Below are 15,985 nucleotides of genomic sequence, written 5' to 3' on the forward strand. Positions count from 1 at the left end.
TTGGTGCTGCAAAATATTACGTTAGCTTCCCATTGATGTATGGTTATACCCGTGCTACTTATGACTGCTTTTGTGGTTCAGGATTGCATTTTAGTTTAATGTACTCAATTTTAAGGCAACCAGGTTAGGCTGCTTAAAGTTAAACCAACAAGTAATTTTTACAGTGTGATTGTCAGTGTTGGGGGTAAAGCATTACAAGTAACGCGAGTTACATAATATTACTAGTAAAGTAACGCATTACTTTTTATCCCATTTATTGACTGACAGTGCACTGTGTGAACATGATGTTACTGTAGTTCTAGACTAAATGTGAATGTGCATTAATTCATCCCACTGGCAAAAAACAGATTTAGTATTCATCAAAATGAATTAAAACAGTGAAATGCAAACTCAGAATATGCCTCAGAATGTATCTAATCCCATTTTATTAGCCAATGTCTTTGCTGCTGACCTTTGATGATCCAGTTCAACCATACTAACAAGCAAAAATGACCTTAGATAAACTAACAATTTGGCTTCATTGTTTTTGTTATTGCTGAAGAGTGTTGAACCTTCTTCTCCTGTGTTCTACTGTACAGACGTGAATTTACTTTTCCTTTCAGCCTGAGGTTTATTCATTACACTTTTTGGTGTGAAAGGGCTTTTACATTTGCTATAAATATAACTTCTTGTATTAAAAACAATCAAGCTCTGCTCATATTTAAAAAGTAACGCAAAAGTAACATAACATTACTTTCCATAAAAAGTAGCTAAGTAACGTAATTAGTTACTTTTTTTAGCGAGTAACGCGATATTGTAATGCATTACTTTTAAAAGTAACTTTCCCCAACACTGGGGATTGCGTCTTTAATACATTCTGTGCATGATTTTATTCTAATTCCACCTTAACGACAATAAGACATATGAAAATAACTGTGTGATAAGGTGTGAAAGCAGCAAAAATTTTGCTCCTCCTGTATTGCTCCTGCATCACAAAACTTTATTTATGATGAAGATCCAGGTGTACAGTAGATATCATTACAGTCTATTGATAAACCTAAACACCTTGTCCTCTGCTTCTGCCGCTGCAGAAGCCATAGAGAATAACCAGAGACATACTGAGAGCCCAGGAACGTCCCCTAACTCACTCTAGACCAATCAGCATCGAGAGTCTGGACCTGAAGGTGTGTTTAAGAAACATGGGTAGAATATCAGGAAGCTGTAGACAACTCAGACTGAAGTTAGACTGGAGTGAACTAAAGCAAACAGGTACGGGACGTTCCTTCATTCAGATCATTATAGCACTTGTGCTGCTCTTATAACTGCAAACAATACAATGTCCAGTGTTTTACACTCAGTCTTCATGCTTGTTTTTGCTCCAGCAGATGATAATGTGTGACTGTGTGTAGTTGAGATTTCATGTTGGTGATTTCATTTTAGCACTCAATGAGTGTGTGTGTGTGTGTGTGTGTCTACAGCCTGACTTGTCTTGATAGATGTTCTGGCCATGTTTTGTTAGAGCACAAAGGACTTTGTTTATGTGACATGATTAACTTGTAGAAACCAGCATCAAGTAAACCCAGTCTGGTTATAGACTGCAGCCGGACACAAAGAAATCTAACAGCAGTTATCTTGCTCAGCCTGCTTGTGTAGTTTGCTGTGAAAGTGAAAGGCGATATTTTACACAAAGTTCCCCGAACAGAAAGAGGAAATGCTCCTCATGTGGGGGGTTACCGTACTGTGTAATGCAGGATTATTGGAGCGTTTCTCAATGCGGTTGATTAAAGGAAGTGAAATGTGCTCGGGTCTCCAGTGGCCATGGACAAACCAGTGTGCTTGATTGACACGGCGTCTGATGGGAAGCTGTGTGTCCAGCAGTCAGCGTTGCAGGTTCTGGAGCAGATCCAGCAGCCCGTGGTGGTGGTGGCCGTGGTGGGTCTCTACCGCACCGGGAAGTCCTACCTGATGAACCGACTGGCAGGGCAGCAAACAGGTCAGCAGCATCCAAACGCTCGTGCCCTTCAAATGAACGCATGTTAGTCATTCTGGTGTGTGATTATCAGGGTTTGCACTGGGCAGCACAATCGAGTCCAAGACGAAGGGCATCTGGATGTGGTGCGTGCCTCACCCCACTAAAGCAGAAACCACTCTGGTGCTGCTGGACACCGAGGGACTCGGGGACGTGGACAAGGTGAAGTAACCGCCTCTATAGTCTGAAAAAACATTTAGAAGAACCACTGATGAGAAAACATGCAGGTGCAGGTCGGACGGGTGACAGGCGCGGGTATTTGCTATGTGGACTCAATCCAGTACACAGCTGCTTTCAAATGGGCCCGTGCTTGTGTTCACGCTCTGGTAATTGGTTAAAACTCGGCTGCTTACAAGAAGATAACATTTTTTGTTATCTTTGGCGGCGTCTGACGCAAAGAGCCATAAAAGTTTAATGAGTTTCGTCTACGTCATATAGGAGATTTAACGCGGATGCGGTTCGGGTCACGGTTTTTATATCAAACATGTCGGGTATGAAATTAAATTAGTGTTGCTGTTGGATAACAGGTCGGGTGTTGTGTCAATTATCAAACCGGATCCGTGCAGGACTATGCCCTCCAGGGTAGAGCAGAGAAACAGAGGATTAATATATATTAGGGAACAACTTGAGAGCCAAAACTGTGTAAAAACGTTGAGATTGTCTTTCCAAATTATGTTATCTGTGTACTTTAGTGGAGAGAGTGCGGCAAGGAAACATAAAAGAGCAGGCAGGGTGGAGGATTCACAAGTTGCAAAATTCCGGGAATTTTCAAGACTGGAAACTTTCCATGGGAATTATCGGGAATATATGGGAATTAATGGGAATAAACTGGAAATTTGCAAAATTGCATGAACTGGGAACTTAAATGTAGTTGAGAAAAAAAATCTTGCAGCATAATCTTGGTTAAAACAACCAGATTTAATGCAATTTCAGTTTAATTTCTACCCTACTCATTGCTCAATCACATGCAACATCATATGCAGGGCTATTGAGGCCACACCCCCTACAGGCACTGTGCTTTCCTCCATGACATATCATTTAGTCACCTAAGAGAGGAGATTCCCCTGTTTTTTCTCTGAAGCTGCACTTGCTGCATTTGAGCCCAAAGACTACATCTATGTTTTGATATTCTAAATATATTTGATCATGGTATTCAAGTTTAACTAGTAAATACCAAAAAGTGTTTATACAGCAGCTAGCTAGCCAGTAAATGAAGATATGAAAAATCTAAGCGAGTTAGCACTGTTTCATTGACAATTAATGAGGTACGTGTTAGCTAGCTCAAGCTGTGATGCTCTTTCTGCTGGCCAGTTTTCTGTTCTCATACAGACGTACGGTACTGGTCAAAAGTTTGGACACATTACTATTTTTAATGTTTTTAAACATTGCATATCATTTGCTCATCAAGCCTTCATTTATATGATCAAAAATACAGAACAAAACCAGTATTACCGGTATTACAATTTAAAATAATGGTTTTCCGTTTTAATATACTTTAAAATATAATGTATTTCTGTGATGCAAAGCTGAATTTTGGACATCATTACTCCAGTCTTCAGTGTCACATGATTCTTCAGAAATCATTCTAATATGCTGATTTATTATCAATTTTGGAAACAGTTGTGCTGCTTTTTTCAGGATTCTTTGATGAATAAAGAGAGAAAAAAAGAACAGCATTTATTTAAAATAGAAATCCTTTTTTAACAATGCACTACCATTCAACAGATTGGGCTCAGTATCTTTTCTCTCTTTTTTAAATAAATTAATACTTGTATTCAACAAGGTTGAATTAAATGAATAATTTTCTAACAATATAAGTCCTTACTATTTTGAATAAACACTATTCATAAGTTTTTAATTCATCAAAAAATCCTGAAAAAAGCATCACAGATTCCCACCAAAAAAATCCCAAAATGTCATTTTTTACATTTGTATTAGTTTGCATCCATGTGAGCCTATGATCAAACAAAATGTTTATATTTATGTTTGTATATGATACAGTTTTATAAATTCCCCAAAATTCCCATAAATTCCAGGTAAGTTTCAAACTTGGAATATTTCCAAAATTCCCCAGACGAAGTTCCCACGGAAAGTATCTGGAAATTTACTGGAAATGTTCCGCCCCTTTGCAACCCTATTTTGAATGCTTAACCACTAATTAATCCAGAGTAGTATGGGCCGCATATTCGCAGCTCAGTAGTAGAACATGCAATTAGAAAAGGTCAAACCACACAAACGCCATGGCTTCTGCAGGACACCCTTCCGGATATTTGGAGTCTTGCCATTCCATATGAACTGAGAAATAGAATAGAACTATCTAATGTTACAAAGGAAGACATAACGATACAGATAAAAGAAAAACATATAAGAATGTGACACAGATGACTGATCATTTTGACACTCCACAGTGACTTACTAAATTACCGTTAGTTTTCTAGACGGTGGTAGACGGTCAGTTATTGTCTCTAGGCTGTCAGAGTGTATGCATGTCATTCATGCAATGTCAACTTTTGTCAAATGATTGTCTGTCTCAGGGGGACTCGAAGCATGATACCAAGATCTTTTCTCTGTCTGTCCTTCTGAGTAGCACTCTAGTGCTGAACAGCCAAGGGACGATCGACAACAGAGCTATTGAGGAACTGCAGTATCCTTCCATTCCTACATTATACATTACTGTTAATGGTTTAGATTGTTACTCTGAATCTCCTGTCCATGTGTGGTTTGGCCTGACATTGCTCTGTGTAAAATGGCTGAAATAGCATTATTAAACCTGTAGTAGCAAGTTCAAATGTCCATGGTTTAACTCCTTGCCTTTTCCTGGGTTTTCTCAGTAAGAATTTAGGTTACACTTTATTTTGATAGTCCACTTTAGAAATTCTACTAACAGTAAGTAACTACATGTCAACTACACGTCAACTAGTTCTCATTCATTTGCAACTAACATAACATAACATAATTTTACAGTTTTATTATAACATATAATTACTAGTATTAAATACTCAATCTCTTTCATATCAAACTTTCACCATTCAGATAAGATCATTTCACCATGTCTGTGTAAATAAGTTGTGGCAGCAGTTTAAAACTACTCAGTTATTCTTCTCTTTATTTCGACATAGCCATTATACTAATTGATTTGACATTTGAATGGTTATAATATTTGTGATGTATTACCATTAGTCGTTTGGTATTGCATTATGCCTGTCTAGGTGGGGAATGGAAAAGTTTGAGAACAAATTCTGTATTACACAGATGTACACACATACTGTGATTAGCTCAAATAAATGCACAGCAATTTGCATTTGGATTCTGCATTGAAAATATATGTGCATGTGCTGTTGCATTTGTAGAGGCTTTTTTGTTAGTTTACTGACAAATATAAAGTTTGATCAGTTATATGCTTCTCAAGGAGCTCTGGAACCGACACATAGTGTTCCATGCCATTCACACATTTAGCTCTCTGTTTTCTCCGTGGTTTTAGGATGTTCCCTGTTTGCTTAGTATCCAAACCTAAACCATCTCCAGATATGTCACAGAGTTAACGGAGTACATCAAGATCAAATCCGACGAGGATGAAGAGGACTCAGAGTTTGTCAAGTTCTTCCCCAGTTTCATCTGGGCCGTGAGGGACTTCACCCTAGAACAAAAAATAAATGACAAATACGTGACCGAGGACCAATACTTGGAATTTGCCTTGAAGCTGAAACCAGGTGAGATTCAGACTGAGCTTTTAAATGATCTGATCATAAATTAGAAGTATAGTCAGCCAGTCAATTAACACTAACAATAAAATAATTTCTGCAAAAGCATGCAAGCATTTGAAAGCAACTGGGAATTTCAATTTAGAAGTATTTTGCTAATCTCTTTGACAAATGCATCTTTTAAAGGCTCTTCAAGAACAGTCAACGAGTTCAACCTTCCACGACAATGTATCCGAAATTATTTCCCCACCCGGAAGTGTTTTACTTTCCCTTTCCCAACCGCCCCAGAGAAAGTGTCTCGTCTGGAGAGCCTGGATCCTGCTGAGCTTTCCCCAGATTTCCAGGAGGTCACGCAACGTTTCTGCAACTTCGTCTTTGACAAGAGTGAAGTGAAGAAGCTAAAGGACGGATACACCGTCACTGGCAGAGGTGATGCAATAGGATTTTAGAAATGATGTGACATTACAAATGTGCAATTATTGAATAGAATTGAAAATTTGTGTGTAAAACTCTCGGACGTATTTTAAAGATTCTATGCTGCGAACTTTAAATATTTCACAAACTTCTAAAAATCCAGCGGTTAGTTGATCCTGATAAGCGTTTGTCATCACAGTTGTAAGCACGACGGCTTTCTTCTTTCGTGAGCGGGTTTGGCGTCACGGCATCTTTGTTTCCAGGCGGAACGTTAAAGAACGCGACACACACAACTCTTCATGGAAATAATTGTTGTGATGTTGCATAACATTGTCAAAACAATGCCACAACAAAAGCGCAATATGATAAAGGCGGCCCAAGAAAAATATTAAAGTGTGCGACTTATTTTTGGACGGGCAGTGTAAAGTTGACTCAAGCACGTCCCCAAGACTTTCAATAGTGACTCTGAGATGGTGATTCAAGTCTAAAATATTTGCTTATTTAAATCCAGATGGTTTGGCAGGCAGTGCATGTATACCAACAGGGAGACAGGCTGGTTTCTAAATCGAATGTCCTCATATCTTTGTGGTTTAATAGCGTTATCCTGCACTTATTGTATAAGTTGAGTAACAGATATGACCATTAGTTAACGTTCTTTTGTTTGACCCCTCTCCTTCCCTGAAGTCCTGGGTCAGTTTGCGAAGACATATGTAGACACGCTGTCCAGCGGTAAGGTTCCATTTCTGGAGAATGCTGTGCTGGCGATGGCACTGATTGAGAACGAGGCTGCGCTGAAGCAGGGGCTGGAGGTGTACCAGACTGGAATGGAGACGCTGAGGAGCTCCTTCCCTCTGGAACTGAAGGAGGTATCATCAGAACACCAACGTCTCAGCAGGACTGCAACACAGGTCCTAATGAAGCGCTCCTTTAAGGACAGCGAGGGCACGTACCTGAAATCTCTAGAGGTGATGACCTTTCAATAGTTATGTTCCATTTCAATGAAATTGCTATTAAACATACTGGTCAGGCAAAATTCATGAGTCAAAGTTTACTAGAGTGAAACATCTGGTGTTCAAGGATACATTGAGACGAGGTGATGTCTTTTTTTGGCTGTAATGAGTGATACATCTCTGACATTTGAACCATTCAAAGAACTCTGAATCAAAAGCTGAGTGCCTTTAGAGTTATTTTTAGTCAATGTAGCCTCTAAATTGTGTCTTAAGTTTACTGTCTCTAATATTTTTTGTGTGGTGTTGCAGGAAGGCATTAATAATCTCTTTCATGGATACTTGTGTCAAAATGAAGAGGCTTCAAAGAAACGATGTGAGAATATTCTGTCATCCCTCTCTGGAACAATGACAGAGAAGCTGAAGAAAGGATCCTATGCCATTCCTGGTGGTTATGTTCTCTTCTCCCAGGACCTTGAAGACATTGTGAAGAAATATAAAATACAAGCCCATAAAGGAGTCAAGGTGATCATCAATGTTTGACACAACCTGGCCTTTTAGATATTCAGAGATATCTGTAAGAGGTTTGTCAATGTTTTCCTAGAAAGTGTTCACAGAATCTAGATTCAGCTGGTAAAAGTAGAAGCAGAAGTCATTTTTTGATAGTACCAGTCGTAGATATGTGGTAGAGGCGGTTCACGTTATCATGTATGTGTGTTCACAGGCAGAAGACACACTTGAAGAGTTTCTGAAGCAGAAGTCGGTGGAGTCTAAAGCAATTCTGCAGGCTGACAATAAACTGACGGAGAAGGAGAAAAAAATAATGGGTGAGAGTCTTTAGCATGAAACTATAGCTCCTTCTAGAGGAGAAAACCAGTTCATCAGAGAAATGGTGCCTTCTTTACAGTGAAACTAAAAGGTTAATCAAATGCAGTGTAGTTCCTTGCGTTTCTTGCATGCCAAATATCATTAGCATTACTTAGTTATGAAGAAAATGCACAATAGTCTTAACTTGTCTTATGTAATTGTCTTAAGTAAAGTAAGCTTTGCAGAAATGTTTTGTTAGAGAGGCGATCATCATTTGAATCAGACTCTTTAGTCACGAGTTAAGATATCACTTAGGCTACATTGAGACTGCAAAATCAGATTTTTGCAGATCCTGAACTTATCCAGATGGTTTTTTAAAGTCTGGACAGCACAAAAAAACTAAATCTGTTATTGGCAAATCTGATTCAAGGCACATTTGGAGGTGTTTTGAAATGCATCTCAGTCTGGACGCTCTGGCTGCTCTAACAGGCCGTTCTCACTCCCAACTTGGTCAGGATCCCTCTGTGTCACTTTTTAATGCATTGGGTACTTCATTGCTTTTACATGCACACACGTAATGTTCTGCATAAGTAAAACTATACATTTTATTAAAATAAGTATAAAAGCTGAAAGTGTATAAATATTAGGGATGTAATGATTCACTCAACTTACAATCCGATACAATTCACGATACTGATTTCATCAGTCTCTCAATATTTGACCGAATTGATAAAAATGAGTTATTTTCGTTAGTTACGGCACGTCAGCTCTAGCATTCTGTCCGCTTCAAATCAGACACAGATGAACTAGTGCAGTAAGATCACATTTATTTGAATGAATTATCACTCGAGAGAGAGAGATGACAATTCCGTGTGCGTTACCTGCGTGCTGCATCTGCGCGTCTCTCTACAAACAATTAATAACTTCAAAAACAGTGATTTTACACCTCGCTGCTGAGGAATATAATGTAGCGATCTAGCATAGCATCCCTATGCCCTAATCCCTTCAAAGGGTTTACCCTCCGGAGTGAGAGCTTCGAAGGGTTGAAGGGTGCAGGGGACCAAACAACTGTTTCTTGAAGTGCCCTTCTGTGTCATCATCCCGCGCCCACACGGAGGCGCCGTCATCATGCAAAGAATCTGCAAAGGATCATGGGAGCCCGAAGTGTCCATCAGTTGTACCCTTCGAAATCCTTCATTCGAAGGGCCCTTTGAAGCGGCTGGTTTTGAGCACTTCGGTTTGGAACGACCCTTCAATATGGCGGCCATGATTGTTTTCGCTCCGAAGTGCCCTTCGGAGGGCGATATATCCCGTTTGGAACGCCCCGCTGGTGCTCTCCATGGTGCTGAAGGTGACATGTGCTGCATTGTGAGGGACCATGCTTCCTTCTGGCCACCACAGTGTGTGTGTGTGTGTGCATCAATTAAAGCAGCGCATTAATATAGAACGGTGATTAAAGTGACTTGGAACTACCTGTGCATTAAACAGTTTACTGCATACCTGCCAGCCAATCAGAATCCAGTATTCAGACAGACCATGGAATAAGGGATAATGCATGGCTAGCTATGCATTAAATGATTTTAATGCAGAAGGTGGAGGCCAAGAACCACACGAAAATTATTTAATGCACAGCTAGCCATGCATTATCCCTTACTTAAATCTTTTTTTTTAATCGTATCTTTGAATCAGTATTGTGAATCGCATCGCATTGTGAGTTGAGTGGATCTTTACAGCTGGGAGCTGGGAGTGAGAATTTTTGGCTCAAATCAGATTTCAAATGATCTTTTGTGCCTCTCTTAACGCAACACACAACAATTACATCAAAACTGGTGACGCCAATGCTGGAAGTCCTGAAGCCAGCAGTGACTACAGCACAGAACATCACAATATACACCAGTCTCAGGATTGACTCAGGATTTAACCTGCATCTGTTTTAAAGCCTAGACACGTACTTTTGTTACAAAAGACACCCTTGCAGATGGGTTGGTCATGTCTGCACACACAAATGTGACCCTGGAGCACAAAAGCAGTCATAAGCAGCACAGGTATATTTGTACCAATAGCCAAAAATACATTGTATGGGTCAAAATGATCAATTTTTCTTTCATGCCAAAAATCATTAGGATATTAAGTAAAGATCATGTTCCATGAAGATATTTTGTAAATTTCCTAATAAAAATGTATCAAAATTTAATTTGTGATTAGTAACATGCATTGCTAAGAACTTCATTTGAACAACTTTAAAGACAATTTTTTCAATATTTTGATTTTTTTGCACCCTCAGATTTCAGATTTTAAAATAGTTGTATCTTAAAATAATTTATTTCATTCTAAGTGTAGTTCAAATCTATTAACATATTTACTGACATATCGCGCAAGACTTACTGATATAAAAATTCTAATTAAACTTTATTTGGAGTACTACTTGTACACAATGCACATTTCTCAATATTAAGCCTAAAATGTGTTTTAAAGTCACTTTTGATGAGGATTGTATGATCTTTGAATAATATCGGTCTTTAAATGCAAGATATTTAAAGTGTACCTGAAGCATACTTGCAGTAGTTCCACTTTAGCACAATCAAATATACTTCAGTATATCTTTAGTTGGACTTCAGAACTACTTCTGAACCTTACAAATCATGTTTCCAGCACTTGATGTGATATGCAATGTCCATTTTCCCAATTTGTAACATCAATAATACAGAAAGTTGTGCTGACAATGTACACTCTAACACGATAGGCATTAAAATTTCCAGTTTGTCCATATTACACTTTTCACTAAGCTTTATTACTTTTGCCTGATTGTCTTCTTCCAGAGGAAAGAGAGAAGGCCATTCTCCTGGCTCAAGAAATAAACACCAAGGAGCAGAATCAGCGACACCTGGAAGAGAAGATGGAAGCAGATAGAAGGAGTAATGAAGAGAGGATGAGACAGATGAGGGAGAAGATGGATGAGGAGATGAGGCTTCAGAAAGAGGAGGCCGAGCGAGCCATGGACAGCAAACTGAAGGAGCAGGCCGCTCTGCTGGAGAAGGGCTTTAAGGACAAGGCTGACAGGATGAGCCAGGAGATGGAGGAGTTCAAGAGGAAGAATAAGAAAGCAGAGAAGGAAAATGACGAACTGCTTAAAAAGATGATCGCGAACATGAACAAACGACACGCTGATACTATGAATCTGTTGAAGAAGCAACACAGCAAGCAGATGGAGGCAATCATGAGCATGCCGAAGCCAGAGCCCGATCCCGGCTCTGTAATCTTACGTCTGCTACTCGTTGGTCTCAGCAGCTTTGGCGGTGGCTCATGTCCCCGTTAAAGCAGCCATCTGTCCCTGGCAGACACTTTCAGCCAAAGCAATGCACTAGTGATGGAGGCTGCCAATCAGGGTACCATCCCCATCATCGGGAGCGAGTGGAGATCAATGTCTTCCCCAAGGATCCTTCAACAAATCTTCAAACTCTGAAACTTTTGATTACAGGGGTGCTTCTCGTTTCTTCAGTTGTACATGCTCAAAAATCTTGCCTCATCATGGTGTTATTAGACAACTGGTACATCCTTCATCATAGCAGACTGTGTCTGGTTTATGGGTAACAGGCTTGAGGATGGAGGAGCGAGGACATCATCCGTTCGGATATTGAGTAGCACCTCGAGTCTATTTCTTCACCTCATACCTTCTCCAATCAAACCCTTCCAATCAGCTAATGCACTGCCACGATATTTTCTGATTAGATGAAACATTTTGTAATCCTGTAATTACTGAGTTTACTTTTTGATCAAAATATTTACTTTTCTGTTTTATAAAGCCATATGGCAGTGTCAGTCACTTTTCACTTCCAGAAGGTTGAAAGTCTGTGCTTTAGATTACTTTATTCAATGTATGTGTCGAGTTTTAAAATACAGGTCACACTGAGGTGATGTCAGGTCAAATAAAATACTCTACAATACTTGAAGAATGTATTTCTAAAGTTGTAGATAAGAGTAGCTCCCCTTAGAGAGATGAGAATCAAACAAAAAGCCAGTCCTTGGATGATTGATTTAATAAAAAGTAGAAAAAAAGCATTATCTAAATATAGTAGGAGAAAGGATATCAAGTATTTAGAAATTTAGTACAGAAAATATAAAGGTAGCAAGGAGTCATTTTATTAATGATCAATTAAAAGGAGGGTTTGGGGATTCTCAATCTTTATGGAAGGTATTAAAGGAGATTGCACCAATGGGGAAGTCTGAACCTACGGTGACCGGGAGGGGACATGTTTGGTTCACTTAATTTTGTTGTAGGCACGACATATTACCTCTTAGGAACATGATACATGATAATTATCATAGATGAATAAAACCTTTCTATTAACATTAAACATTTCATTTAATATGTATATAATATTATTATTTTTATTATTATATTAACTTGTTGGGGCTATGTTTTTATATTTATGTCATATAAATATAATATTTTATTATTTCCCCTTTCAATTCGTGTATCGCTTTACCTAATTAATGTTCTGTATAATTATGCTAGTGTTTGGTACCATATATTTTGCAAATACTATAAACGCCTGACAACTATGCCAATACTTTATGATTGTATTTATTGTGATGATAAATGAGCGTGTTGAGTTTTCATTTACAAATTAAACTACGTGATTGATTCATTCCTCAACGAAACACTATAACATTTTATAATTATTAATTCACAGAAATAAAATGAAATATGTTAATTCAACCTTTAAACTGCACTTCCGGTATAAATTCTAGTCAGCGTTAATTGGCATGTCGAGCATTTACAGTAGGCTTATTTATAAAACTAGTCAGAACGTTATGTAAAGAGATTGAAATGAAGGGGGAAAAAAACAAATATAAAAATAACTATAGATAAATAACTATAATAAATAAATAAATAACAATAGGCTAATAGTAATAATAATAATTATTATTATTATTATTATACAAATACAAATATTACGGGAAAAATGACAATAAGCTAATGGATTTAGGCCTACAAGAAAACATTTTTATCCATCCCAGTCTTGTAGCTATTTTATTTTAAGTACTTTATGTAACATTTATTCATGATAAACTTAATTTGAATGCTGTCTACATCACGTACAATAGCCTACAGTCCGGTAGCCTAAGCCTATGGTTAATATAATAATGTAATAATTTCTACAATAATTAATATAATAATTTCTTAATTCAAAATAAAATATTAATAAATCCATCTCTGATAATCTCGGGTTACTATGGTCACACAGGTTTGTTTACGCATTAAACTCACGGCATAATATCACGTTCCCACGAGTTAATATGACATTCCCATAAATTAATATGTCGTGGCCACGACAAGACTAAGTGAACTGAAGGTGACGTATGAACCTACCTCAACCAAGATAGGGTTAGATGTTGAGGGCGTGATTTAATTAGAATTTCTTCACGTCTGTTGCTACAAGTTTAGTGCAAAGAAATCCAGTGAATAAAGGAATCTGTGGGATTGAATTTTTTCAAAGTAAAGGTGTGTTGTTAAATTCTTTCTCATTTAGTGAAGTTTCAGTGGAAGATATTAAAGTCATTTTAGAGCAATTAAAGGTATCCTAGGATGTTTTCACACCCAGTTCGTTTGAGCCCTGCAAACGCTCTCGGAGCGGTTCAGCTCACATATAAGAACTAACGGTAACACTTTATAATAACTGCACACTATGAATCATTAGTTAATCATTAGTAAATAGTCAATTCATTATTTATAAAGCATTGTTCCAACATTAATAGGCATTAGTAAGCAGTTTATAAATACAGCTATAAATGTTTTGTTCTTGAGCATATCTATAATGTTTAATAATCGTATTTTCATACTTTATTAATGATCAATTTATCATTTCTAAATTATTACGTTATTTACAAACCAGTTATTTAGGAGTTGTCAGTGGTTCATAAGATCATTTAGAAAGTGTAAGTAAATGATTAATAAACTATTTAAATGTACATTTATAAATCTTATTATTTAGACACATGATAATAGTTGCTCAGTGTGTTAATAAATGCTTTATTAACACATATTCCTGCTGTAATTCATGATTAAGTCAGGTAGTTATAAAACATTTAGTAGTTGCCAGCCATCTATTTTTGTGAGCTCATCTAAAGTGAGGACTATTCATACCTCGTAAAGCATTTACAAAGGAGATGTAAAGGCTCATTTATCTTCCAAACAGACAAGTTAAACAAACACAACACAGAGGGATACAGAACACAGAAATATTTTTTCAAGATGCAAAAATGAAACTGTACAACTGTACAACTAAAAAGAAAAATTAAAGTGTACAGTTGGACAGTTTCATTTTTTTTTTCATCTTGAAATAAATATTTTTGAGTTATGTATCCCTCGGTGTTGTGTTTGTTTATTTTTTCTGTTAGGAAGATAACAGCCTTTAAATAGATACGCTAATAAATCAAGAACAAGGCATTTATAGCAGTATTTATAAACTGCTTACTAATGACTATTAGGATGAACTGACTATTTACTAATGCTTACCTAATGATTCATAGCGTGCAGTTATTATAAAGTGTTACCGAACTAACAAGTGATCTCAGAACCCCTAAAAGGACCCAGAAGAAAACCAAGTTCGGTTCATTTGTGGTTCGATTTCTTCGTGATTTGTGAAAGCAATGAGGTCCCAGTACCAACATAACAGTAATGCTTGAGGTTGAACTAAACAGTTTAGTACTTGTTTATATTTTTATATAGCCTATATTTTATTATTATTATTTATTGATGTAATTTCAGACGATCAATCTCTTGTTACATTTTTAAAAAATAAACAAATAAGTAAATAAATAACCCAGACAGCAACATAGTTTTGGCCCAGATCCAGATCCGTGTGAAATCCATGCAGGCCGGATCTGGGCCGACACTGCTTGCTGTCTGGGAGACCAACTCGAACAATACAAAATAATTATTTTGTCATTTATGTAATCTACGGCTAACTGTGCATTAAATTATTTAATGCATGCATCGTGAAGTATTCTTGACGGAGGACCAGCTGACACCCAGCAGAGGCCTACTTTAAATCAGACAGAGATGAAGTACTGCAGTAAGATCACATGTATTTAAATGCATGAATTATAGCATTGATTTGAATTAATTATAGAGAGGGAGAGAGAGATGAAAGGTGCTGAAGAGGGCCAAGAAAAGAACTGGATTCTCTTTTAAGTCCACTATATTGGCCACATACACACTGCAGCTAAATTCAGTTGTCAGTTCACCTTTCACTTTACTGCATTAACTCCCGAAAAATACAGGTAGTGACAACCGCATATATAGAAATTCTACGCAATGTGTACGGAACCAAACTGAACAACTAGTTGTTAATGATGTATTTGAATGGGCATCAAAAATGTGTCTTCGTCTGTATGTGAGATGCAATAAAATAACAGTGAGAGAAGTCTTAATTTAGCACATTTTGACACGGGACTAGTTGCGCTCATGAGCCCTGCGGTAAAGTGTCAGAGTTGCCAGATCTTCATAAGAAAAAAACAAAACAAGGACAAGCACAAAAAACACTAAAACATGCTTTGTTTTATAACACCAAAAAAACCCAACATATATCTCACATCCACAGCAGACCACTTTATTAACGACATAAAGTGCCTATCTTTATGAGATAAGACCAAACAACATGCCTAAAGGCGCTTGTAAACATGAGGACATGGCAACACTGCAAGTCAGAGCTCTCTAAAGCGGCCTCCCGAGCATAAACACAACACTGCACGTCTATCAGCGTAGTTTAATTAAAATCAACGGACAAAAAAAAAAGACTCTTTAGCCAAAAAACGGCACATAACAAACGGCTAAATTTTTATTTACTCCCTCATGACAAAATGTTGCTATGGTTACAAATGCGGGAGTGACTGCTGTTCCGTACACACATGGAATGATAATTTATGGGACTTAAACCACATTTAAATGCTGTTGTCTCTCCTGAAACTTGCAGTGTGTACGTGGCCATTGTGAAGAGCAAAAGGACTGAGTTCACTTTTGGCTGGATCCCTTTCTGGTTCACTTTAAGTGAACTGGGTTTGGTTCCTTTAAAACAAACTATATGTGAAAACACTCAAGCAAC

General features: G+C 37.6%; 1 protein-coding gene across 4 annotated transcripts; it reads left to right on the top strand.

Moving 5' to 3' along the window:
* The first annotated feature begins 1,086 nt into the window (after positions 1 to 1,086).
* On the top strand, positions 1,087 to 11,821 carry LOC131538085 (guanylate-binding protein 4-like). Of its 4 annotated transcripts, none has more exons than XM_058771928.1 (10): positions 1,093 to 1,248; positions 1,793 to 1,972; positions 2,043 to 2,170; positions 4,543 to 4,652; positions 5,534 to 5,718; positions 5,896 to 6,138; positions 6,808 to 7,088; positions 7,383 to 7,595; positions 7,795 to 7,897; positions 10,697 to 11,821. In XM_058771928.1, exons 1-10 carry the CDS (start codon positions 1,179 to 1,181, stop codon positions 11,191 to 11,193), a joined length of 2,010 nt encoding a protein of 669 aa, XP_058627911.1. In that variant the 5' UTR covers positions 1,093 to 1,178; the 3' UTR covers positions 11,194 to 11,821. The 4 variants fall into 4 exon arrangements, with proteins under 4 accessions (XP_058627915.1, XP_058627914.1, XP_058627911.1 ...); XM_058771929.1 differs by having other exon boundaries at positions 1,202 to 1,248; positions 1,767 to 1,972; XM_058771932.1 differs by lacking the exons at positions 7,383 to 7,595; positions 7,795 to 7,897; positions 10,697 to 11,821 and adding an exon at positions 7,201 to 7,376 and having other exon boundaries at positions 1,087 to 1,248.
* The last annotated feature ends 4,164 nt before the right edge of the window (positions 11,822 to 15,985 follow it).

The sequence above is a fragment of the Onychostoma macrolepis genome, chromosome 03 (genome assembly GCF_012432095.1).
Source record: "Onychostoma macrolepis isolate SWU-2019 chromosome 03, ASM1243209v1, whole genome shotgun sequence".
NCBI lineage: Eukaryota > Metazoa > Chordata > Actinopteri > Cypriniformes > Cyprinidae > Onychostoma > Onychostoma macrolepis.

Coding starts and splice junctions, on each gene's coding strand:
- LOC131538085 (XM_058771928.1), top strand. CDS start 1,179: ATGGGTAGAATATCAGGAAGCTGTAGACAACTCAGACTGAAGTTAGAC. Junction 4,653..5,533: donor AGAGCTATTGAGGAACTGCA/GTATCCTTCCAT, acceptor AACCATCTCCAG/ATATGTCACAGAGTTAACGG. Junction 7,898..10,696: donor GAAGGAGAAAAAAATAATGG/GTGAGAGTCTTT, acceptor GTCTTCTTCCAG/AGGAAAGAGAGAAGGCCATT.